This window comes from Ambystoma mexicanum, chromosome 7p, assembly GCF_040938575.1.
Source record: "Ambystoma mexicanum isolate Mex_15411 chromosome 7p, UKY_AmexF1_1, whole genome shotgun sequence".
NCBI lineage: Eukaryota > Metazoa > Chordata > Amphibia > Caudata > Ambystomatidae > Ambystoma > Ambystoma mexicanum.
The window spans coordinates 627277946-627304426 of NC_090939.1; the positions used below are offsets into that span (position 1 = coordinate 627277946).

Consider the following 26481-nt stretch of genomic DNA (forward strand, 5'->3'; position numbering starts at 1 on the left):
CGTGTTCTCAATGTCACTGGGCCTAGTAAGATCGCTGTTTTATTCTCCTCTGTTCCCCTCCCTTGCCTTGTCACGCTCTGAAACACTTGTGTACGAGCGCAATAGAAATAAAATATCAATGCCTGCCCCCTGGACTCCCAGCAACAATTGCAAACTGTTTGGCTATTTACCCATTTTTTGTTAAAAGTATGCTCTACAATGCAACATTTTAACCTATTATTTAAAAAAAAATTCACAGGGGGAAACCCCCCCGAACCTCCCCTTAATGCCCCTCCACTTAAAAAAGATTCACCAGCCGCCACTGGCCCTCAGACTGTGTTGGGAACGGGATGGGGGAACCGAGGGACTATGGTGGGAGCACAATGGGCGGGAACCATGGGATAGTGATGGGAGCAGAGTGGGGAGAGCCCTGGGTGTGTGATGGGGTGGGGAGAGACCAGCGACTGGGTAGGAGTGGGATGAGGGAGCCCGGCGACTTTGATGGGAGCAGGTGACGGCGCGCAATATATACTGTCCATTTGGCATTTCTGGGGGGTCCCGACCTGCCCAAATTTTGCTCAGGGGGGCCCTGGCCAAAAAAGTTTGAAGACCACTGCCCTAGACAGACACTTTCTTTCTGCTTCCTCTCCTCTCCCTGATCTTACACCTCCTTTCTCCATCTTCTGTTCTCCTAGTCTGCCTCTCTGTCTCCCCTCCCCTCACCCCCTCTGGTCTTCCTAGGTCTTCTCTCTCCCGGTCTCTCCTCACTCTTTACTCCTACCTGTCCCCTCCTCTCCTCTTCCGACCCCTGGGTCTTCTCACACTCCTCATCTCTTACCACCTCCACCAACTATTCCGGCCTGGCTCCAAATACACGTTGCAATGCCACTGAGAATCTTTACGTGTGCATCCGGTGGCAGATACAGTAACCTAGGGGTTAATGCATACATACATGACTCCGCTTTAGTCACGATATTGGTAGGACAATTGTATGTAGTCATTCGGACAGCCTAGCCTGTGCCTGTCTTATTGGGTTCTGTCACAAAAGTCAGAACCATTAAATCGGGTGATTACGTGGGCTCGCTGGCCTTTGTTTCCAGTCACAATTTACTACCTATGTGTGCCTAAAAACAGCCTAAAGATGTTTGTTTTACGCGTGAACGTATCCAGATAATATTAAGGATGTTTTCTCAAATCAGAGATTACAAACATTAGAACGAAAAGGCTTTTATTGTTCGTGTTTAAAAAAAAAAAATCTAAACAACGGCTTTCATGTGACAACGCGGCGTGTGTTCAAAGTCCGTCGGTTCATTTACCTAAATGCCTTTGAAAAAAACACACTCATTGAGACCTTGTATTTATAAAAAAAAAAAAAAAAAAAGAAATCCATGCTGTGCTGCTGTCTGTGAAGAAGTGAAAACAGGACGGGCTAAACGTGTTTATCAGCTGCTTATTGTTAAATGAACTATTGCCCAGGGAACGTTTCTTTGCTCTGGGGACTAAAAGTGAGATCACGCTGGCAGTGGAGCTGAACTCCAGCAGCCACTTCCTGGATGTGTGAGAGAGTCGGGGCCAGCGTCTTCTGCCGGGCTTGCCTGCAGGAGGAACCCGGACTCTGAAGCGGGGGGAGCCGATGCACTCCCGGGCCGAGCGGCGCTTCGCTCGGGTGCGGTGTTGTTCCAGGTGCAGCCGAGTGAGAGGATGAGGAAGGGAAAACACTGCTGTTGGGGAACATGGCCACTTTCTACCAGTGCCTCCGAGGCGATTCCAGGTTAGATCAACACCGCGGGGCTTTTGGTCTCGCGAGGGGTCATGTTTTATGGCGTACGCATTGCCGCGGGTGCAGGTGGAGTTTCTGACCAGGCAGTTGTTTTCTCAAGTCTTTTGTCAGTCTGTACCTATTTTACCAGTTTGACTGCGAGCTCGCGTTTCCATTGTAAGCTTTTCTTTCAAGCAGTACGCGAGGACAGTGCATTAAAAAAAAACTGCTTTAATTTCAATTGAATTATCTTTGCCCATTTGTGAATTCCCATACACTGTGGGAAGGTAATGTTGGGAGTCCTGTATGATTGGCCATAACAATATATTTTAAGAATTATTTTATTTTGTTTTTCTGCAATGGCCGTTTCACACTCAGGTTGTGTTTGTGGTTAACAGTTAAGGAGCACCTGTCTTTCAGCTTATTTGATGAACCCTGGTTGTGAAACTTGGGCCCCAGGAAGTTTATACAAGCTATGTCTGTAGTCTCTTTTACAGGTGTTCTCTTCCACTGCTCCGAGTCAGTTGGTTTGATCGCCTTATTGGTGTCCCCAATAATTGTGTGATTGCCAGTGGTGCGGAAAGAGCTGTCCTTCAGGTACCCTGAATATTTGTGAGGCTTGGGGGTGGCATTGGACTCTCATCATTTGTTCCTTTTCGGAAGCACCCTGGGTGCTTATACCGCAGAGCTTCTCCTCCGGCGGTAGGTAGTACGGAGAGCATGTTGTGACCCTGCAACGTATGCCGCTGTATTGCTGGGAAGGTGGACTCCTCTTGTTGCTCCCTGAGAGGGTCCAAGCCTTGCCATTGTCCTGGCCTTGCATGGTTTTCATTTTGTTGAGGTTTGATACCAGTTCTGGGACTAACTGCGTGGGTTGTCTATGTGCCTCACTCACCACCACACTGGAATGCCATCTGTTCATGATGACTGCAGCAGACTTGACTCGTCAATTATTAGAATTAGTCCTTTGTACCCTGCGCCCCTTTGGTGTGCATCGCTCTTGTACATTGTCAGCCCCACCTTCCTTTTACTACAGCAGCCCCGGTGGAGCCAGGATTCAGCCAACATTTAGCCATCTTAATCTCACCGCCCCAGACAGTTGCTCCACATAGACCCAGACCAACAAAGGAAAGTAGTGGCGGCAAGTCATGATATGTATGTCTGAACTTGTAAGAGTTGGTGGGAGCACTAGAAAAACGGGACTGCTGCGCAAAATGTGGTTACTGCATATCCTGCTGTGTGTGGTGGGTACTACTTAGGACAGTGCCCCACTGTCTTTGGCTGGAAAATTGGAATTGGGGTTTGAGACCCTTCACATTCGTGCCAGGTGCTGCAATGAAAATGAGAGTGTGTTCTCTGTAATAATGCGTACAAAATCTTGGTTTTAGGAATGTAACAAGTGTTTATTAGTGTATCTGACACGCAATTCGACTCTCAGGGGTCATTTTCAAGGCGATATGGGGTTGGTTGAGACTAATAAGTAAGTCTTTTGGTGTGATGGGGATGTGCCCTAAAAGTTAGTCAAGTGGATCATCCACAGTCCTGTTATGCCGAGGAGCCTGATCGGGCTCTCATTTAAATGCCAGACTGCCTCACTGCTCCTGGTATTTATCAGAGAGCCCGATTAGGTTCCTCAGGATAACAGGACTGTGGATTATCTATGGCTGGCCTTGTTTGCAGCCCACCACTCTGGTTTCAAAAGCTGTTCATTTAAATGAATGATCATTAGTTACACAAAGAAAGATAATTGATGTCCCATGTTTCCCCATTAACCTTTGAGTAGCTGCTGAGCTTTGTTGCCAGAGGGTCCCTGTTACTTGGGAGGAGAGTTCGGTAGGCAAGCTCACTGGATGGTTCTCCCCACCACAATTGCGGATATACCATGCGGCAAAACAGGAACTATTTATTTAGGACATATTTATGACCCGACCTGGCATGCTTGTTCCTCTATTCTCTCTCACCTTATACCTATCATTAGCACCCATCCTCAAGTTTGCCAACCCGTTCTGCTTTTGTCCATCAAGGAACTGGCACCCTTGGCTTGCATCTACATTACTGCTTTCATCAACCTCTTACTGTCCTACAGGATATTGCCAGTATATTTTAAGGTGCTCACTGTCATACCTTTCTTAAAGAAACCTGCAGCTGTCCACTACAACCCGGTCTACTATCACCTTGGCTCCCTTCTTCGCTGCAATTCTACCCACCCAAAACATTAAAATGTGGTGTCCAACCCCATCACCACCTACTGGAAAATGCATACATTTTAACCCCCTTCAGTGTGGGGTTCACAGCTGACACTCCACAGAGGCATTGTTTGCAAGTTCTTGATCTGCCTTATATCTGCTCATCTCTCACCTGTGCCGTACCCTCATGCTACTTACTCTCTGCCTACCGTGACACTGTCACCGATTCATCTCTACGTGCAACAGTCCCTACGCTCAGATTGCAGATCACTGCCCATAACTAGATTGTCCTTTATCTGGCACGGTGTTCCTTCTCCGTGACTTTGAAAACTGGAATATCCGCTGCCGCTGCCTAAGTGTAGGGAGCCTAAAGAGTCTCTCCTTGGCACCCCTCTTATTCACTTTCTTCGCCTACTCCCTTGGCAAAGTCTTCCTCTATTTTGGCTTCTTGTATCCCCTATTTGCCAATGACCAACATCTGCTCCTTCCTCTCCACCATCGAGTTATCATTAACTCCATACCATACACCTCTAGATGGCGCTATGCTGCCCTATGGTTAACTTCTCCAAAACTGGAATAATCTGTATAATCTATCTCATGGTTTCTAAAGCCCCCAGATATCCCCACGGCTCGTGTCTTGGGGATTCTCTGTGAGAGAGACCTGACACCATTGATGACTTTTACCACAATGGATGTCAGGCTTAACTTGCCGACCATCTGAGAAATCTGCCCCATCTCACTTTTCAATCCATGAAGGTTATCATGTCCATCCTGGTCCTCAGCAGGCTGGACTACTGCTCCAGCCTCCACATGAGTCCTCTGTACTCCTTTGTCTCTCTCCTCAAGGTACAAAGGTTTTCATGTCATTCCCAGTTCAGAGCAAGGCTGTAGCTCTGAATCCATCTTTATCTGTTTGTCAACCAGTGCTCCAAGTCAAACAAATGGTATCAATAGCACCCAATTTCAGTTCCATTTTTTTCTATTTGTATGTGTTTGCAATAGTTTTTAACCGTAACACTGTGCTGTAGTTGTTCTAAGGCATGGAGGGGCCTATTGACCCCCAGAATGTTGCTTACTATGAACAGTGTAACAAAGTGGACCTCCAGTACTTCAGGTAAGTCACAGGTTCCTTTATTGTCCATGTCCAGTACTCTTCCTCAAGACACAGGGATGGTAGGGGACACAAGATGACAAGGGAAACACCGGGCTCACCCCCACACCCATCTTCTCAGCTCACTCTTCTCACTCTCACTCCCAACCGTCACTCACAGAACCTTGCACACCAACATTCTACATAAACATTCCAAGTAGGTGATGTCACACACCCACCTAACCTGAAAGCAGATTACTACACTTCTCCCCCCCTTAGAAACACAAAAGCCAACTGCTACGCTAACGCTTCCCAGGGAAGACAAAAAGGAATGACAAGGAAGTGTGACCAGCACGGGACCTTAACACCCCAAGACACCACGCTACCAGAAATTCCACAACACAGCGGCCGCCTATGTGCAGAACCTCTGGCAAAACCAAAACGGAAATCCAACAAAAGGACAGCATTAACTGGACACCAACGGACCAAGAAGGAAAAGATTGCCAACGGCATGCAACCAAAACAAGACAACACAAGACAACACCACTCCCTCAGTCACACCTCGAGGCCACAAAAATAAAAAACAGAGCACTTACGCCTGTCCCGAGCTGCCCCTCAGGACCTAGGGCTGCCACCCCTAGCCAAAACTATTGTTAGCGAACACTAACACAACTAACACCTAACCAACTTAGCCACCTTAGCACAAATCACCTTCCACTTCGGTCTGCCACCCCAAAGTCTCAGAGCTGTACCTCCAAGCGCTAACCAACCGCTCCCAAAGGAAGCAACAACAAATGCCTAACAACCGAGGGACCACTTAAACAACTTTGACAACAGGATGGGAAGAACCACAACACCATGCTCTTACTCTGCACAAAACCGTTGGCCATTCCCTCTATCCACAAAATCCATTTCGAACACACCAGGAGACAACCTGACATACCAGACTAGGAATCAGGAGGCACACTGGCAAAGCAAAATTGACACCAACTCGTCCAATAGGATAACACTATGGACAGTAAGGAAAACTCCACTCAACTCAGGCATAGCGACCAAAACAGAGATAACAACGCTACGAATCACTACAGCGAACAACTGCCCTGAGAATAAGACACCGCCAAAAGTGACTTACCCTGAATTAAGCTCAGGCACTAATGACCACAACACACAGGCCAAAGTGACCAAACCTGAACTATCAGGCACTAATCACCACAGTAATGAGGGAGATACTAAATCTAAAGTGACCTACCCTGGAAAGACCAGGCACCAAAGACCATAATCACACCTCACTCCAAGACATCTAACCTGAAACCACACAGGTAGATGCAACCAAAGGTCAAGAGATCAACAACTCACGCAAACATAGTGACCAATCCCTAGCACAACTAATGCCAGGCACTAAGACAAAGTTGTGTTAACACGTGACTGCAGGAGCGCCAAACCACAGCATGCATCCGCACACACATTCACGATCAACACCCCTGAGTGCCAAAACATAACGACCAACCCTGGCTTAAACCAGGCACTACACAAGGATACATGCACTCCTGACCATGCACTCATGACACAAAACACACGGCAAAAACAACTCAACCCATGACTGCACACAGCAACCACAACGCCACTCATACAGGCGCAAACATTAAAATGCTGTAATAATACGTGACCACAGGAGCGCCAAACTACAACATGCTCCCGCACACTCATTCACACCCCAACACTGACATCAAGCATGCATAAATGCCATTTGGTAACATTGCATAACAAGGATGGAATTTGAATGCAACATCATGAAAACACATCACATGTTCAAAGGTGAACAAACATCACATGTGAAAACATTGGACGATGAGGACCCCAAACCCATCCCTCGATGCCACTAGCTTGGGCTCCTGGGCACCACACAATAAAGATATGCATGAAAGTCAGTGTTCGGTGAAAAGTCACATTACCGCATTTTCCCGCACAAGTAAGTTCACTATGCATTTCCCGCACAAGTAAGTTCACGATGCATTTCCTGCACAAGTAAGTTCACAATGCATTTCCTGCATAAGTAAGTTCACCCCCAATCCACACTCCTTGGGGTTACATTGCCCGGACCAACGCTCCATTGTCCGGACCAACGCTCCATCCCCCAGATGAAACAAGGAAAAGAGATCAACATTTCAATTAAATATTGAAATACATTGCATTTCAAACCCCCACCCCCTCGCTTGGGAGTTGCAAAGGAAAACCTAAAACCCACACACAAAGGTCTATTTCCAATGAAAGGCCACGACACAAGGACGCCACAGGGGACTGACAACGGCCTCAATAACATACTAACTAAAGGCACCCCCACAGGATTAAACTAAGGCGCTTGATACCCTACAGGACACATGGGCCACTACACATAACATGCACCCATACTCATGCACACGGCCCAAAACACTAACCTGACTCAGATAAAATGGAACTCCTGAAAGTCACCACCAAGGGACCGGCAAAACAGCTCTGAGGATACATGCCCTCCTCTCCGGAAGTACCACCCGGCACCGACTTGTTTTTTTTTTCTTTCTTCCAAGTATACAGCTGTAGCCACGTCCACTCGGCACTCATATGCGCAGCTGTAGCCACGTCCACTCGGCACTCATATGCGCAACATGAGGCAGTTCACAGCCATCCCTGTTAGTCCTCACCATACTCTCCAGAAATCCACGTAAATATGCAGGTAGTCTACTGACGGTACTGACGGACCAATTCACTTCCGTCATTACAGGAGGAATTTCCCCTTCAAGGCTCACTGCGTGTTCCAACTCTATGATGAAGTGGGCGGGGCAACCCGCAGGAACTCAACGGCCTTGATGATGATTGGACAGTGGAGCAGACACTGAAACAACGTCATCATTGTGCTGTCCAGCTCCGGACTGTCCACTTCGCTCCTCTCCGAAACGAGAAAAACTGCCGAGGAAGCAGAAGGGAAACCCAGAAGGAACCAGGCGTCATTTGTCCATCCCCGGACACAAACCTGCCTCGCAACCGCTCCTCGCGCCGGACACAGAGACAACCGCTGCGCCAGTCCAACTCCAACCATGGCGCTCGCAGGCCGGTGCAAAAGTCCTTCCTCCAGGCTCTCGGCACCAGCACCCCTGCCACGGAGACATGCGCAACTGTGCGTGGCGGAAAACCGCTTAAGCACACTCCCAAATGGCCACACACCTTTCCACCGTCGCAGACTACCAGATCCATAAATGGCATGACTGCCACACCTCCCGCAGCGGAGTGCAGACACCCTGGGGCACATGTCTAAGGAGTACACCCGTAACAGCCGAACACTTCCAGGACTCCAACAGGCCACTGAAGTCCAACGCTGCCCCACCAACACAGTGAGGAATCCAAGGCACGACCTCCATGGGGCAAAAAAACCCACCATTGGTCCAAATGGGCAGAGACAACAATCCAGCCCAAACGTAGTCCCAAAGGGCAAGGGACTACCCACGGCGAGCCAACTCGACACAGACCCGCCTGGGTGTGGGGGAGATTCACGGGGGCGGTGTTCCTGAAGAGCTGCACCCCCCCAGCAGCGCCAACGTGAAGGCAGTCCACCTACCATCCCATCCTCGTCGCCAGTGTAACAAAGTGGACCTCCAGTACTTCAGGTAAGTCACAGGTTCCTTTATTGTCCATGTCCAGTACTCTTCCTCAAGACACAGGGATGGTAGGGGACACAAGATGACAAGGGAAACACCGGGCTCACCCCCACACCCATCTTCTCAGCTCACTCTTCTCACTCTCACTCCCAACCGTCACTCACAGAACCTTGCACATCAACATTCTACATAAACATTCCAAGTAGGTGATGTCACACACCCACCTAACCTGAAAGCAGATTACTACAAACAGCGTACAACTATGGACAGGTGCGTCATGGCCTGCCAACCTTAGGGCTTCCAAGCCACACCCTTTCTCACTTTTGGTAGCAGTGGACGATTCTTGCTAGGAAGCATCCACTCCTGGCGGGGAATATTCTGAACATCAGCATAAACTATCTCCCTCTGCGTTTCCGTGAAGGCTATTTACCATCAGATATTCTCCTGTGCGGGTTATCCGACGCTCCACTCTTCAGTGGTATGGCATTCGATGATTTGGCAGTCGATGCAATGAGTAGCAACCACTTGAAGGTATAACTCCCACCTAGGTTCAAGTCATCCTTCAGGTGTGAGTCAGTGTCCCTTAGTTGGTACTGGTTTCACCCCGGGACTTAAACGTTTGTAATTTGTAAAGGGGATTGCAAAGAAATTGGCTTTTTTTTTTTAGCAAACTATTACTTTAACAAGAAAAGGCTTACAAGATAATTGACGTCTTATGTATGCAGTTAATAGTAAGGGCTGTTTACAACTAGCCCTAATGGGGCAGGTGGTGGCTCTAATGGTCACCAGAAAGCGTGTGACAAGTAAAATGTGCACTGGAAAATGACTAGGGACCAGGCCAAGTGCAAGACCTCAGCAGGGTATTCATACTGCAACCCGGTTCTTGTCAATGTTCACACCTCACAGCCTGCGCCCAGAAACATTGACACTAGGGTTGCATCACGTTCTTCCTTCTTGTCTGCTCTCTTTCAACACTGCTGTTCGTTTTCTCTCACTCTCTCATCTATGCTCTACTGATCTCCCGGGAAGGATAGCTCAGGGGCAAGGTTCTGTTCCTGTAATGCAGACTACACTAAGCAGCATGTCCTGGTACTGCGTTTAGAGGCTGGAGTCCGGCATGAAGGGCAAAATAAGAAACCGATTTAATTTGCTGCCTTTCCCATCACTTCCATCTCAACCTTTCTTCCCTTGTCTTTCAGTGCGTCCATGGCCTTCCTAAGCCAGATTTTCTAGCTATGATCTTTTTCTGTGACAGTATATGTTGCCTCTGATTCCTCTCGCCCTTGCCTGTCAGACTGTCCACCCCATGTGTTTGCTTTTTGGGGGAGGCGGACGGTGGAGTGTTCTGCTAGTGCACGATCAGAGAAGGTAGCAAGACCTACCTCACCATCTGCATGGGTGCCCATTCCCCACTCTTACAATACTACTACAGCTTAGTGCAATTGCTTGTTTGTTTGTTTGTTTTATTTTCTTCTATAGCGTGCTGAACCCTGAGGTAGCTAGGAGCTAGGCGCTGCTGGTAAATTTGTAAAATGGAGCGGTGTCAAAGTTTTTCCTGAATTGAGTCGACAAACTGGAACTTGAACTTTAACTAATGTAAAAATATTTTTGTTGGTACTTGACTTTACCCATTTGTTTAAATAATGGGTTGAATCATGCATTTCACAGTAACAATTTCAGACAAAATGGATGACGGTTTAGAATGTACACTCCAGTCTGCAAGGCACACACGAAACACTCCAATACATGCCAGCATAGATGTATTTACAACAAGGCCGCCTAGGTCTAGGGCAGCAGATTGCCAGATAAGCAACATTCTATTGCAGCATATTTTCATTTTACTGGTTTTCTTTTTTTAAAAAAAATAAAGCCAATTTTGTTTTTCTGATTCTGGCTGATCATTTTGAGCTGTTAGCAGTCATTCCACTCTGACAGTTAACGTTTGTGATGGCCAAACTTGTATATATGCTTGATACTTACGAAAGCTTCATTGTTAGGGTGACTTTAGGTATTTACTGATTCAGTCTTACAACTCTCGCAGACATATATGGCAGATATCAAACTCTTTGGTCAGTCTTATCTTCCCAAAATGCTCTTTAATAGGCAAAACAGCCAAAACCTCATTGGTTTTATTGGTGTCACTTCATATTATGGTCGAGTTCTTTCTAATCAATACACACAAACTGTGTTAAGCAATCACTTTCATAGTCAAACACAACATGTATTTTTTAAAACGGTTGCAAAAATTAGGGTTTTTCCTTCAGAAAGGTAAAGGTTAAAAATTATGCATCATTTTACAATATTAAACGCATGCCTATGCTCACGTCAAGCACAGGTGATACTGAAATGATGCTCAGAAGCAAGCACTCATTTCCCACCCCAGCCCCACATGTCAGAGGTCTGTGGCCGCCCTAAAGGTGCAAGCATGAAATAGATTTTAGAGAAGTTAAAATGGCTAAGAGTAAACCTGAATGCGCAAGTGCATCAAGAAATCTGTGAAAAGATACCCAAAGTCATAGAAGGGTGAGAACAAAAACTGTTTCACAGATGAAAAGGTGTCATGTAAAGATATTCATTCAGCCATCTTTACAGAAGCTGCTCAGTGCTAAGCAGCTAAATGGCATCCAAGCTGGGTTTATCATTTGTCTTTCATGACATTCGGCTGCACGCTCAGTACTACCAGGAGAATCAACTGCAAATTAGGTTACGCATGCATAACTGTGATGCTTATAAGTACATTATTATATTTTAAATACAAATGAGAGCAGAACACCTATATCTATACCCACACATCTCAAAATGTTCCTATGTATTGTACAGTCCAACTAACTCTATAGGGTTAACATAGATTTAAAATTATCTTAAACACAAGCTGCCAAGACCGATACCCTAAACCACACCCACAAAGGTAATATTGTGCTGCAACGCCCGATCCGTTGCTCAATTTTACTGTCAAAGTGTTGGGTATTTTGCACAATTGCATAAACAGCAATGATGTAAACAGTATGTACCCTTTCATTTGTCATAAATGGTGCCTTCACTGTGAAGCTATGAGGAATGCTGCTGCTTCCCACACATGAATGTTCAGGGTCGCCCTGATCCATTACTCCACTATGAGAATGCACAGCCAAAGATTCTAAGAACCTTCTCCAACTGTCTTTACTGAGGTGTTTATGCCCAGTCAGAGTTTACAAATTACACTTGTGATGTTGCCATATTTTAATGGTGCTCCAGCCCAAGGGATGAGAGGTACATTGGCAGCAGCAGGTAACTTGCCTTATTTCCAATTTGCCCCCTGATAACATCAGAGCTGTAACCATGAGTATGGGGTTGAGTTTGTTTTATTTAACATTTCTATAAAATGTGCCTGTACCACTTGCATATATTTCATATGTAAAGTTTACCATTTAACAAGACCGGATGGAGATATTTAATTATGCTGCATTCATATTACAGACCATTCTAGGTGCTCATTGAAACTAACATTCCTCATTCCAACCTTCTCTCACTTGTGTCCAGTTGGCAGACAGCTTATGTTCTTATCACTTCCTCTAAAAGATTGTTTAACGACTTAACCGAAAGTAGACCATTAGCCGTAAGAATTACCTATAGTGCACGCAACTGTAGAACACACTGCCTTCTCCAAATCTTGGGCATCAGCGATCAGAAAACACTCTTTCAATTAACATTACGCAGAAGGTGATAGGCATGAATTAATAGAGAGGAAGCAATAACTTTCTAATCCCTGCATCCCTAACATCCTTATAATGTTATGGAGCCAAAATGAGGGTAAGGGGGTGTAGTTTGGACATTGCGGACAGAGTGTGTTGAAGAGGTGGAATCCGGTGAAGGTGCAGAGTCTGGAAGAGGTGGAGTAAAGTTGGGGGCGGGTGGGTCATGCACTTATTTGGGCCTAGGGCAGCTGAAAGCCTAAATACACCACTGCTTGCCATGTCCCTGACCGTAGTACACAGTCACATTTAGTCAGTTATTGATTCTGGCTCTCCCCAAAAGAAAAGTAGGAGGCATCTCTCAACAATATATCCCAGAATTGCCCCTGTAAAATCCATTTTCATGCTGCTAGTGTCCAAAAAAGGCCTGTGTCAACAACATATGCCCACACTTCACCCTTTCATGCTGCTTGTGCCCAAATCAAATCCTACAGTCTGTCTCAATACATGCCCACGCTGGTGCACAGTTCTGCATCATGTCGTTCTTCATTCCTGTAAAGTGTGCTTTTGCCCCAAACATACACACACACACACACACATATAATAAACACATTAAATTGCCTGTGAGGCCATACTCTCGACGGCCCAAGCAACTTCAGTGATTGGTAGCAAAAGGGGAGGACATTCATGTTGGTCCTGCAGCAGTCAGTCTGATATGCTAAAATCTCTGGTGCACTGAATGGTTGGTGAGGCTATCTATTTGTCAAATCAAGTGTTATGGTATGGAGGCAAAGCCAGTGCAACAATAACACAACTGTAGCTGTTGGTCTCAAGGGCCAATAACAGAGAAACAGAAACAATTTCTCCTTGAAATCATTGAATCTGCCCCATTGTAAGGGAGTTTTTTTTTACTAATAGTGTGAACGTAATCACTTCTAAGGACTCCAGTGTTTGCAGTTGAGTCACAGTGATATTACATGTTTTTCCCCGGTCACACACTTTGATTAAGCAGTGAATATAGGATTTTAACTCACTCTGAAAAGTAGGCACATGACCCCATACTTTCCAAGTTTTACTTGTTACAAATATTTCAGTTTTGACTTTCAATAGCTACAATAATACATTCATGTAGTGATTTAGTTGCCAAATACACAAATCATATAGTAAAGCAATGTGACAAAATGTAAATCATTTTAGAAACATGCTAAGCCAAAATAATATTATCATGGCTTTATTTGCACATCCTGGATTAAAATTGTCAAGTCCCAGATGAAAACTAATGCATCTCTAAAAAGGTCCTGTTTTACGCTGCTGTTCTTTTAGCACTTTAAGTAGATCCTCCTTTATATTGCAGCATGACATGAAACAGTTTTGGGCATTATAAAGCACATTTTGCAACATGATGTATTTTTTCTAACTGTTTGCTTCACCTGTATTTTAACTAGAGGATGGGAGAAAACCATGGTGTAAGTGCCAGGTTGCAAAGAAGGAGGCGCTGGTGCACAAGAGTGCAAGAGATTCAGGTTGTCATTTGCTGCACCAATTGTATGTTGTCTCTCTTTAGAAATGTAATAGAAACAGTCCCAAATATGCCAGTCTTGACAGAACAGTGTTTTCCTGCTCTACCTTTTTATTTGATATCTATTTTAAACAATTAACTTTATTGATGGTTATAACTCATAATGACAAAGATATTCCCCTTCTATGCGCTCCAATCACCCACGCCCTTCACACTCACCAACACCCCTCACATTCACCAATTTTCCATCACAACGTACATTCCCAACATCTCAATCTGCCAGTCATGCACATACTCATTAGCACTGTCTCACTTCCAAGTCAAAACTTTAACTTCCCAGTCCCTTCAACACTCCCAGCTGTGCTCCCAACTCACACCATACACACTCTTGATCCTCTTGCACCCTCTAGTACTTCATTCATTCTCAGTATCTCTGTGCCCCAGTCTTCCCCTTGTACTCCAACCTCTTGCTTCGTCTGCGTCTCACGTCCTTGCTCCCAGTCGTTCGTGCTCTCTCTCCCATCCTCTGTTCAAATTTGCTGCTCCCTCCACTCCCTCTATCTTCCAGCTTTTCCGTCTCTGGCCCATTGCTCTGTCTCTGGCCGATCGTTCCCTCTCAGGCCCACCACCCCCTCTCTGGACGCAGGTCCACCACTCACTCTCTGGGCACTGGTCCAGTGCCCACAGCAGTGGTGTCGCTAGGGGAGTCCTGGGGTGCCCGGGCCCTCCCTCTGGAATCCTGTGCCCCTCCTTGTGCCCCCCCACCTAAGGCGAGCAGTGACTTTGTTCTCTGTTTCTGGTGTTATTTGTGACACTAACTAAGGCAAATGTGTGCATATCACATGGCAAATACTCCCCTTTTGTCCCAAAGCTAGCAGTGATCTTAGTATGCATTCTGGCATCGGTATGAACATGAGCACGAGCCACCTCTCAGGTGTTCCTGCCCGGCTTCTGCTCAGCGACCTCCATGGTGTGCAGGGCAACTTGCAGCCCCTCCCATCAGAATGTAGAGCACGAAACGGTTAATGATGGGCCATTAGTCACTGAATGCTTTTGTGCCGGCATTCTGATGGGAGGGGAGGTGCAGTGGGGTGTAGGTAGTCGGTCTGCATTACCTTTCCTAGGCAGTCCCCCACTTTTGTCTGTACCACCCCCCATGCCTCAACTTTTGTCTTTGGCCCCCTCTGTGCCCCTCCTAAATTTGATTTCTGGCGATGCCACTGCCCACAGGTCCTTCTCTGGCCCTATGCTGCCTCTCCAGACTATGGCCCACCACTCTCCCACTGGCCCACCACTCTCTCTCCCTTTTTTTCCCCATATTAGTATGACTTTCTTTTTTTTAAACGGTGCAGATTTTGTATTTTCTTGGAAAGTCAGTTTTGGCAAACATTTTTGTAAATGGTCACTTTCTGGAAATAAAGAAACATAGCTTTTTTTTTACAGGTTTTTTACTGATGGTAGTGTCAGGGTAATTTCCCGGGGGTCGGCAGGGCCGTCCACGGACCTCCGCGGTTGGGGAGGCCCCAACTCCTCCCGCGTCCCAAAGGAGTATGAGGCACACACAAGAGCAAAGAGTTACTGCTGTTTATTGCACAAAACAGACAGGGACAGGTTCTCGGAGCATAGGTACCCAAGAAACAACTCTCAGTGGTGATAGGCTTGCAGGCCCTTTTTCTAACCAGATGATGCAACTACGTGCGTCACCTGGGAAAACTAGCCCCTAAACCTAATGCTATCTCGGGTTGGCTCCCCGAGTGGTAGGGTCCGTATGGACCTGTATAGAAGAAAATGTTATTGGTAGAGAAGGGGTAAGATGGTACTGGGTCGTGCCTAAGAGTTGCTACATGAAAATAGTTACATGGGGAAAGTTATTGATTGGTTGAACTATAGTGTCATCAGTGGTTAGCCCCTCGCATTCTGATTGGTTGATCCGCGAGCCCCCAAGCCTGGGACCATCGTTGTTCCTAGCTCGCGATGTACCTGGTGTTGGCAACAATGTGTGACTATGTGTCAGTGGCGGACAATGGACAGGTCTTACTACTGGCTGTTGAGTATCCCTTTCCCATCGCTGCCGGTGTCCAACTTGTAACTTCATTGTTGCAGTATGGGTCCCAGACATGAGACCCCAGAGCTTCTCTGGTCCTTGGATCTTGACATCGTATCAGTTCGGCCTGGTCACGTGTTGAGAGACTATGGCTGAAGCAGAATTACGGGGATTTGATTTGTATTTCTTCTCAGAGGAGTGTTTAGCAGCGGCAGGTGTAACCTTGGCGCTGGGAGTGCGGCGTGTATATTGCAACTTCGTGGCCTTGGCCGTGGGGCTCCTGTTAGGGTTGTTCTGTATGATCAGCACCTTGCAGCTCCGTCTGAGCTGCTCCGGGCCTGGGATCTCTGGTTTGCGGCCTACCTTGGCCTAGTTTATGGGTGGCAGCATACAGTCCATAACAATGGGGTCGCGAGAGGCGACTTGGGTCCTTATACATTAGTCCATCTACAGGGTGACCTCCTCATGGTTTTAGTAGCAAAGAAGCATCTGAAAGCACATACACGAGCTCTTCCGGCGTCTTGCGTTTCTGCGGTGCAGTAGCTAGCCTATGTGAAAAATAACAACGATGCATGTCTGAGCGTGAGCGGTCCTCTACGTCATAGCACTGAGTATGTTCTTTGTATGGGCTGGTGTGTGTCCGATCCAGGTGCTTCTTGTCCGTTGGCTATGTCATCATGTCATCTCTAACGATGGCGATAATGGTGGGTGACATCTAATCGAGTTGGTCCATATGGTCGGTCCCAGCTCCACCCGAGGTCCCACCATGTGCTCTGGATGACGCACAGCTGGCCTGGGTGTGCGGGGCGTGGCCACAGTGGATCTTGACGTCTGGGGCAGCAATCAGAGGGCTGAACTCATCCCACGGTGGGTGTTTAGGTCGTGACGTCATAGGCCTTGGTCTGGACAGGAATCGGGGGGAAGGGATCGTCCCATTTTCCCTCTTCAGTCCCCCCTCTGGTCGACTTGTCGACCACAAAATTATCCACTCTTTTATCTCCTCTTACTCACCATACCTTCGTTATTCCTGCCATGTGTCTGTGTCGGTGCAAGTGATCTACAAAGGACCAGTACATGTAGACGCATCCGCCACCGGGCTTGCAATAAACCCATTTTCCAACATAGCTCTTTGGGTTTTGTGGATTTTCAACTTTTATCGATGGCGGGTACAGGTCTGCTTCCACGATCTGTTGCCGCAGTCTCTCGCGTTCCTTTATGATTATATCTGCTTGTTTGTCATCTTCAACGGGCATTAGCACCTGCATGCCCATCATTTCCTCGGCAGTACGCTTTGATCTGGTCATCCATAATTTTATCCCCATTAGTGAAGCCATTCCTAGGATCAAGCATCCTGCCACAACCTTGAGGCCGTCCGACAGCCATGATGGCATCCATGACCAGAGGTATGAAAACCAGCTACCATCCTTCTTCACCCCCTTGGCTTCCTCTTCCATCTTGGCGTGCATCTTGGCTGGCTGGGATACTGCTGTGGATAACGTGCTGTTGTCCTCATCGTTTGCAGGAATGAACGTGCAACAGGAACTTCCAATTTTTGCGCAAACACCTCCCTCCATTGGCGTCAGAAGGTCTAGCACATATCTGTTCTGTAGGGCCACCATCTTTATTGCTCTCAGTTCTTCTTTAATCGCGTTGAATCCGTTAACGGTGGACTTAATCGTCATCATTAGCTCCCATCTGGTTATCTGTAGCCATTTTGCATTTGCATACGCCTGCACTCCTGGATGCATGACAGAGGAAAAGAACATCGTCACTCTGCTAAATAGTCTTTGTGCTGGTGGAATCTCACTCGGTGCTGTTTCCGACCTTCCCTACAGGTAATTTCCAGTCAATGGTTCTCCTTGTCTTTTTACTCTGGATACTATCTTCTCTGTAGTAGTGTCACTCCTTCAGGCACTTCCTGGTTTTCCCAGGGACCTTCTCTTCCTTTTGTTTCCTTCATCCATCTTAGGGAACTTCTCCTGGTTGATGTGTTGTTGTGGTACTACCAGGGAAGGTACGTTGACGTGAACCATGGTACCTACCCCATTCCATGATTATAAGCTATTGTTCCACAGGCCCAATAGTGGTCCATTAGTATGGCTGTTCCTGCACCCCCCTCAGGAATCTTTATTGTTCTTTTACATCCTTTGTTTACTCCAACATCAACCTCACAGTCATGCTGGTAACATAGTGTAGGTGCTGCAACGGGTATTATCGTTATTGGTTTCTCTTCTTTGTCCAACCAAGTTAGCAGTGCGGCACTCTTTGTCCATTCCTTGTAGCATTTGTAATTTTCCTCTTGTAGTGTCATCACTGATGATTTTGCCATTGTCGCTATCTTGCTTCCTACTAATCTATCCACCCATCCATTCTTCGTATATACCTTGCCATATACTAGCAGTAGTGGTCTCTCCCAGCACCCTGGTTCACCTCCAATCTCTCTTTCATTCCATTTGCATGGCGGGTAGTTTAATGTCACTTCTTTTGTGTCTCCCTTGTCGGGTTCGTCGATTATGTATTGAAGTCCTTCAGTCAGCTGCCAGGAATTGTCATACATCGGTAGTGTCTTGATGAAGTTGTCTTCGCAGGGGTATGTTGATCTTGACTTCCACCTTAGTGTTGCCTGTTTACCTTGAAATCGCCCTCGTGTTTGAAGTAATGATAAATATAGAAGGAATTCTGCTGTTGCTCTTGGTACTTCAGTAGCCACGAATGTTCTTGAGGCGCTCATGGCGTATGGGATCAACGAGCACACATAGCAGTTGTCCTTTGTCGTGTCCTTACCAATTTTGAACATGTGCTTATACCACATGTTGTTGGAGACGTGTGCGGATTCTGTAAGATATGTGTCCACCCCATGTAAATCTATAGAAACACTACGTTTACCTCTTTTTACGTTGGGTCCAGTGTTACTTGTACCACCTGACATAGTTCTCCTTGCAGCCGTGGTATGGGGAAATGTTAGTATTGGGAGTTGCAGTCACATGAAAAGCATAGTAGGCCTGCCAGACAGTGGCAGTTATCAGACCAGTGGTGAAAAATATCCCCAACATCTTTATTACAGTTGCTACTACCACTGGCATTATTATCTTACCTGTGCTGCTGTCCTGCAGCTGTTTTTCTTTGGATGATATAGGTGCCCGCCTGAAAATCTCTAAAAATGTGCGTTATTTCTGTTAGTGTTTGTTATTCAAGCCCTACGTATGAAGTGGTTGTTCAATGCCCTGGCGAAAAGCTCCTCCCACGTATTCCTTACCATCCTATCTCTTAAGGCAGGTAATGCTGCGTGGAGGTGTGGAAACGAAAGTACTATTAGCATGAGAAACGCGTTATAATAGATGCGTATTCTCCTTGGCCTTAAGTATTTTGGCCTTTTTATAACGTATGCAAATTGGTGCGACAGTGCTTCTGGGATTTTGTCTGTGGGTAGCATTTGCCCCCCGGCAGTGGCGTATATTCTTTGTCAGATACTTACATACACAATAACAATGCTCAATACCTGCATGTGCAAGACAAAAAGGAGAAGAGAGCATGCACGTGTTTGCACAGTGTGGTGTATATTACAGATCTCTTTGACAATGTTCTTCTTTTGCTGTTGGTGGGTGTTATTTAGTTAAACTTATTTTTCCAGTCTTTTATTGGCAGGTTCTTAACGATTATAATTTTATTGTTCTGGTGTGGGGGCGTACTTGGTCTGTGACCTCGTAACCATGGGGTGGGCTATGAGTGGTTGGTCGTTTGTGTCTTTTGGGGTATCTGCCGCTTGTGCTGTGTCGTTGTTGTTAGTTGTCGTTACTGAAGTGTTCGCCCTGTCATTGTAGAGATGGGGCAGGTCTGTGCTTTGTAGGGCTTGATGTCGTGGATGTGTGTCCAAACATCCTTATCGGACAATTTGACGGCTCTAGGGGCCACTTTCTGGACTGTGTGGGGCCCTGTAAACCTAGGGGCGTTCCACTTTCTCCGATAGTTTTTGAGGAGAACCTCGTCTCCTTCTTTCACTGTCCATTGTCCAGTCAGCTCCTGTTCCCCGTTGGTTGCTGTTTCCTGTTGGTTGTTCTTTGACCCGTCCTGCGTCCATTGAATCTGTTGAGAGATAAAAGCGGCACTAGTAACCAGGGAAGAGGAATACTCGTGCATTTCCTCACCAAAAACAGTACTTGTTCCATGACAGTCACTCATTGCCCTTGATGGTGGTGTGAGGTGAAGGCGCATCTGACGTCCGGTCACCACCTCATGTGGTGTGAGGTAGTGGTCAGAAATTGGTTTATTCCTCAATTCGAACAAAGGCAATAGAGCCAGCTCTTTCTGGTTGTTTGTCGGGTTTTTGCTATCGCTTCTTTCAGGAGGCCATTGAGGCGTTCACAGAAGCCATTGGCATGTGGGTGGTATGCACAGGCAAATTTCTGCTTGATCCCCAGAAGGGAATTTACGTGCTGAAATAATGAATTGGCAAAGTGGGGACGATTGTCTGACCACAATACTTCGCAAACTCCCCACCTCGGGAAGACCTTCCTTACTAAAAATGTTGCTGCTCTAAATGCATCTGCATGAGAGCACGGGCTGGCATCAATCCACCTCGAAAATGGGCATACTACTACAATCATGTATCTGTATCCTTGACATATGTTGATCATGTCAACGTAGTCGATGTGTAGGTGCAAAAAGGGTCCTTCAGGGTGGGGTATTGTACCTTTTGATCACTTGCAGCGCGTGACCGGCCGTGAGTTGTTGACATGTGAGGCAATTGCTAATTAAATTTGCAACGTGTGAGTTTAGCTCAGGGCAGAAACATGATTCTTTTATTCGTGCTGCAATTACCTCTTTCCCTGTATGGGTGGGGTGGTGTAATTGAGCCAGAGCTGTTTTCAGTAGGGCCAGGGGCATCACAACTTTCCCTGTATTATTCTGTCGCCATAGTGCATCTGTGGGGGACATGGTGCATCCTCTTTTAACCCACAGTTCCTTTTCTGCCATTGGGGTTGCCGCCTGCAGTTCCATAATCTGTGTCTCTGGGATGTGTGTGCGTACCCATCCTTCATTATCATCTGTCTTACCCTTCCCTTATCTTTTTGTTTTTCTTGGAGGTCCCATGTCTCGCCAAAATATGCAGCATATTTTGCATGTGTGTCTGCTGTTTCATTACCTCTTGATATTGGATCTTCTCCATTTGTGTGTGCCTGACACTTCACCAGGGCTACCTCTGCTGGGTGTGCTATTACTTCTATTAGTTCACCCAGGAGGAAAGCATGTTGCACTGGAGTACCTCTCCTGAATCCTTTTCTTTGCCACTGTATCAATCCTGAATGTACTGTTGAGGTGACATATGCGCTATCAGAGTATATTGTTACTCTTTTCTCGTTGCTTTCTTCTAAAGCTATGATCGGTGCCACCAACTCTGCTGCTTGTGCTGAGTATTGTTGGGGTAATCTAACACATTTGATGGAAATGTATGTCCAATCCTCCCTCAATCGTACTACAGCAGCTCCAGTTCTCCTCACACCATCACTTTGGTCAATTGTTGATGACCCATCAATGTATAAAATCTCACCCCCCTTCTAGCGCATTTTCTTCTACCTTTCTAGTGGATGAGAAAAATTCAATTGCATGTGTGCAGTCGTGTACATATTCTCCCTCGGCCACTTCCTCTTCTATGAACTGCGCTGGGTTGACATTGCTACACCTTACTATTTTCAAATCAGGCCTAGAGAGAATAATCACATAACCTGTTGCTCTCTGACTGGTCAGTGTGGATTTTGGTTTATTTAATATTGCGAAGATGGCGTGTTCCACAAATAGTGTGGTGGAGCAACCCATAGTAATGGATGATGATTTTTCTATTGCGAAAGCTGCTGCAGCCAAGTGTTGTTCGCACGGAAAGTGTCCCATCATTACTGGATCCAAATGGATGCTGCAAAATGCTACTGGTTTGTGTCCCATGCTTGTCTTTTGTGTTAGCACTGCTTTCATTGCTGCACCATCGCAATGTGAGAATATGTAGAACTCATTATCATAGTTAGGGGTACCCAGAACTGGTGCTGTTGAAATGGCCTCCTTTCGTTCATTAAATGCATCAGTCATCTTTCTTGTCCATCCCAACTTTCTCGCCCCCCTCTCTGCCTTGTTGAGAGCCTCTAATAGGGGTCCTATGTATGTGCTGTAGTCGAAAACCCATGCTCTGCAATAGTTGCATAGACCAAGAAATTGTTGCAGTTCCCTTATCGTTTGTGGCTGTGGTGTGTTCTTTATTGCTTGTGCCCTTTGTGGTGCAATGTTCCTTCCCTTTTGTGAAATGATCTGCCCGATGTATAGTACTTACTTCTGACAGTACTGCAGTTTCTCCTTGTTAACTTTGTATCCTTTCTCAGCCAGCACTGTGAGCATGTGTACAGAGTCCCTCCTGCACTTTTCCTCAGTGGTGCTGCAGATGACGATATCATCCACATATTGTAGCACCGTGCTTTCCAGGTCAATGTTCCCTAGGACCATTTGTATTACTCTGTTAAAGATGGATGGTGACTCGCAGTACCCTTGGGGTAGTGTAGTGTGTTTCCACTTTGTGTTGCGGTATGTGAAACTTGTTAATTCCTGTGAGTCAGGGTGCAGTGATATTGAGAAAAATGCATTTTTGAGGTCGATCACGGTGAACTGTGATACCTCTTCTGGTATTCCGCACAGTATTGTGGCTGGGTTAGCTGCTATCGGGTACTCTGCCTCCACAATGTGGTTAAGAGGTCTGAAATCTTGTATGAAACGCCAAGACCCTCCCTTTGCCTTGCGCACGGGGTATACCGCAGTGTTGCATGGGGATTCTGATGGTACCAATATTCCTCTTTCCACCAGGGCACTTATTGTCTCATAAATCCCGTCATCAGCTTCTTTGGACAGTGGGTACTGCTTCACCCTGGGCAGCATTGCTCCCTTTTTTAACTTTGTTTTACTCCTCCAATGCTTTTTATGCATCCCCCATCATAGGGACTAGTAGCCCATAGTGAGGTGGGTACAGCTGCTAAGTCTTCCTCGTACAAGTCTGCTTGTGTGCAGATGGGTGCTTCTAGTGCCATTGCCATTTTCTGTGATACCTCCTTGTAGGTCACTCTCAACCAAACGTAGACGTTCATCTGGAACACCATCTCCTTATCTCCTACTTCGTCTGAGAACAGTTCCTCGTATGACACCTGCATCAGCCTGCATCCTTCAGCCAATGCTATTGCTGCCCTCCATGCTTTCCCTTGCCCATCCTGAGTCTGAACTGCAATGTAGTCTTTGGTTGCCACAATACTCTCGATGTACACTGATATTATTGCCCCTTCTTTCTCACTAGTGGGTGTTTACGGTCTGAACAGGTATGCTGCCGGCCTCCTCCACACCTTGCCCTCAATCCACGGTAGCCATGCTATTGCCATGTCTGTTCCGTATTCGAAGATGTACCGTCCACTGGTTCTGTCCTTGCCACTGTCTTGCCACAGTAAGCCTGAAGTATGCGTCCTGCGGTGAGCCTGTGTATGCCTGGTGTTGAGCATGCTATTCCCTTGTCAGTGAAGGATATAGTCATGTTCAATCTGCTCATGATGTCTCTCCCTAGTATATTTACTGGTGATTGTTTTGAGTATAGCATTGGCAGAGATAGGTCGTGATCTCCGACAGATAAAGAGATGTTATCAGTGAAAGGAACCAGCCCTCGAGCCCCAAAGAATCCTTGAGTGTGCCTGGCATCGCCTGACAAGTTGAACTTCCCTTCCCTAATACAGGATCGAGTGGCCCCTGTGTCAAATAGGAAAGAAAATGTTTTGTCACCTATCGCCACCTTTATGCATGGTTCCTTCGCAGGGTTAGGTGTTACCGACAGGATGGGACGCAACAAGGACGTCTGTGGGCTGTCCTATTGGGGGTATAGTATTTTCCCGTTCCCTGTGTGTGAGTTGTAACCCAGTATTGTCACTTTTCCCATTTACGTCTGTGGTATTGGCGTGTCCGTAGGTAGTTGTGTATTGGCTTGTATTTGTGTGAGTTGTACCATTTGGATGTGTTGTTGTGCCGTCATCATTTGTTGCTGTGTTTGGTGTTCGGCTGGTTGGTGCTGTATTTGTTGTGCGGTGGGCATCACGTATGTTTGCTGCTGTGGTTGTTCTGGCGCTTGTGTCAGTCCCTCTTGCTGTTGCATGTGTGTTTCGCCCATTTGTTGTAGCTGTGGTTGTTGGTAGTAATGTTGTCCCCCGTTATAACCCTGTTGCCCTTGCTCTCCCCATCCTGCTTGTGTCTGCCTTGTTCTGCATGTGCGTGATATGTGTCCTACTAGTCCACAAGTCCAGCACGTTGGCGGCTCTCGTGCTTGCCACGGGCATCCTCCAGTATTGTCTAAATACCCCTGCTGTCCATATTGGTTATACCCTCGGAACCCTCCCCCTGCATGTATCCCATTGGACCTAATCCCCTCCGTCTTGCTAACTCATCCCTCCCTCCGTAGTTGGTGGTGTAGCTGTTGCCCATTGGCGTGTATCCACCCCCCATCGATGGTGTGTATATGTGTTGTGCTGTGTATGGGGGTGGTGGGGGCAATTGCTGTGTTGTAATTGGTACTTGCTGTGACAGTGTTGCTGGTGGTCGAGACTGCTGTGCAGCAGCTGGGGTCTGTGAGCGGGGCATGTTATCAGTGCACCTTCCCTGGCATATTTTGACAGTTTCTTCTGGACCAGTTTTGCCTCATCTACCTTTCTATCTTCCTCTTTCTGTTTCATCTTTTCTTGCCATAACCTACAATCGTGTACTATTGTTAGCTGTATTTCTGGCTATGCTTTTGCTCCATCCCTACCAATTTTTTTAACTGCCTCTGTACTGGTTCTGGGAGCCCCTGTATCAGTATGTGGTAAAATATTGCTAATGTTTTTTCCCATGGCTCCCGCGTTTCCAGGCGCCACTTCTCCTGAATTTCCTCGATGTAATTAACAGGGTCCTCGTTCTAACGCATTTTGTGGGACGTTATTGCCCCTATGTCTGATGTGTCTGGATATTGTACCCTCAGCACTTGCCATAGTGCGTGTCTGCAATTTGCAAATGTTGCCCCGTCATGTGAAGTGTCACTGATGGTCACCCCTGGGAATGCCACCCTCTTCCAAATGTTATCTGCTGTGTCACCCAATATGGAAATTAATAACCCCTTGACATCTCCAACTGCGAACTTGTGTTAGCAGTTGGAGATGTCAGAAACAGTTAGCTTCTCCATTTCATATATCCATTTTTCCGGCCCTCTGCTTAAACATGGTAGCCTGCATTTCATTTTCTCCTTGTCTGCATGCTTCCATGGGACGTATTGTGGTCTTGCCCCCCTCTCTCTAATAATGGCATCTGTGTGTATTCAGTTATTTCCTCTGGCGTGCGTCTGTGTGGTGATGTGTGTGTGTGTGTTCACTCTCTTCTTCCATGTCAGAAAATTCTTTGATAAATTAAGTAAGGTGTTGTGCAAGGCAAGCCGTGTGACCCCTACGCCCTTATGACCTATCCGTTGACCCGCTTGGTCCTTGTTGTGTGTGGTTGCTGATCCCTCAATTCTGCGTCCTGGGAGGTTTCTAACCTGTTGACATATGGCGTGTGCTGTGCTGGTGTCGTCATTGTTCAGTGTCCCCTCCCTTTGTGAGTTTTTGCCCTCCCGTCCTGTTGTTTCTCCTTCTTGTGTCCTCCATTCTCACGACGACCCACAGCCTGTGCATGTGATATATAGTTTACTTAGCCCTTCTCCACTCCCGTCACTCTGACCTCCGCAGGACCCCTCCTCCTCCTCACTACAAAAGCCGTCTGAGAATGTCAATTTTGTATGTGGGCGTGCCCCTCCCACTGTTACAGTTTCCAAATCTATATCTGTGTACTCGCCTGTCTCCTCCATGTCTCCCAGTACTTGCGGTGTCGATACCTCTTTACTACTACATGCATTGATCTTACTCCTGGGTGCTTGGCTTGTTCCTCTTAGCCCTGCATAGCTTTGTTGGTCTCCTTCATTCTCTAACACCGTTCTTGCCCTTCGAAGTTCGTTCATTATCGCGTCACTTACCTGTCCTAGCATCCCTGCGTCTCCCCGTACGGCGTCACTTACTTGTCCTAGCACCCTTGCGTCTCTGTCCTTGTCGTTCCACGTCCCACCCTCTTTTGCCAGTATACTCTCTATTATCCTCCCTTCCTCGTACTTCCATGCGCTCTCTGATATAATCTTCTTCTTCCATAGTGTCATCTCCTTGTCGTTCTCTTCTCGTTCCGCTTCTTTCCTCCTGATCTCCCGTTGCTCCATACTTGCTACTCTTACTGCAATACCCCTTATGCGGTCCTCTTCCCTTTTCCTTCTCTCTTCCTCTTGCTGGTTTAATCCCGCACCCCCTTTCCTTCTTGCGTCTTCACCTTCCTCTCCCGCTCTTTTTGCTCAAGCTGTCTAATCGATACGCTTCGTGCCTCCCTCAGCTCTGCTAGTTTTGCCTCCAACACCTCCTCCTCTTCCTTTGTCATGTTTCCCTGTTCCCTGGTACTTACCTCGCTCCCTTTCTGAGTGTGTCTTACCTCTTCCTTATCTACCTTTTTTATCACCTCCTCCTCTTCTCCTGTTACCGCCCCCCGAAGCTTCA

The 26481-nt window shown here is 46.8% G+C and overlaps 1 protein-coding gene across 4 annotated transcripts in view; it reads left to right on the top strand.

The window, feature by feature from the left end:
• Window positions 1-26481, top strand: part of CRACDL (CRACD like) — a 1245069-nt gene that overhangs the window by 504821 nt on the left and 713767 nt on the right. For 2 of the 4 annotated variants that reach the window (XM_069636646.1, XM_069636647.1), the window contains exon 1: window positions 1381-1750. The exons of 1 other annotated variant lie outside the window; for it this stretch is intronic. In XM_069636646.1, the coding sequence (XP_069492747.1) occupies window positions 1713-1750 (38 nt within the window). In that variant the 5' untranslated portion in view covers window positions 1381-1712. Of the gene's footprint in view, window positions 1-1380; window positions 1751-26481 lie in introns of those variants that run through there. One more of the 4 variants, XM_069636648.1, reaches the window with a different exon arrangement.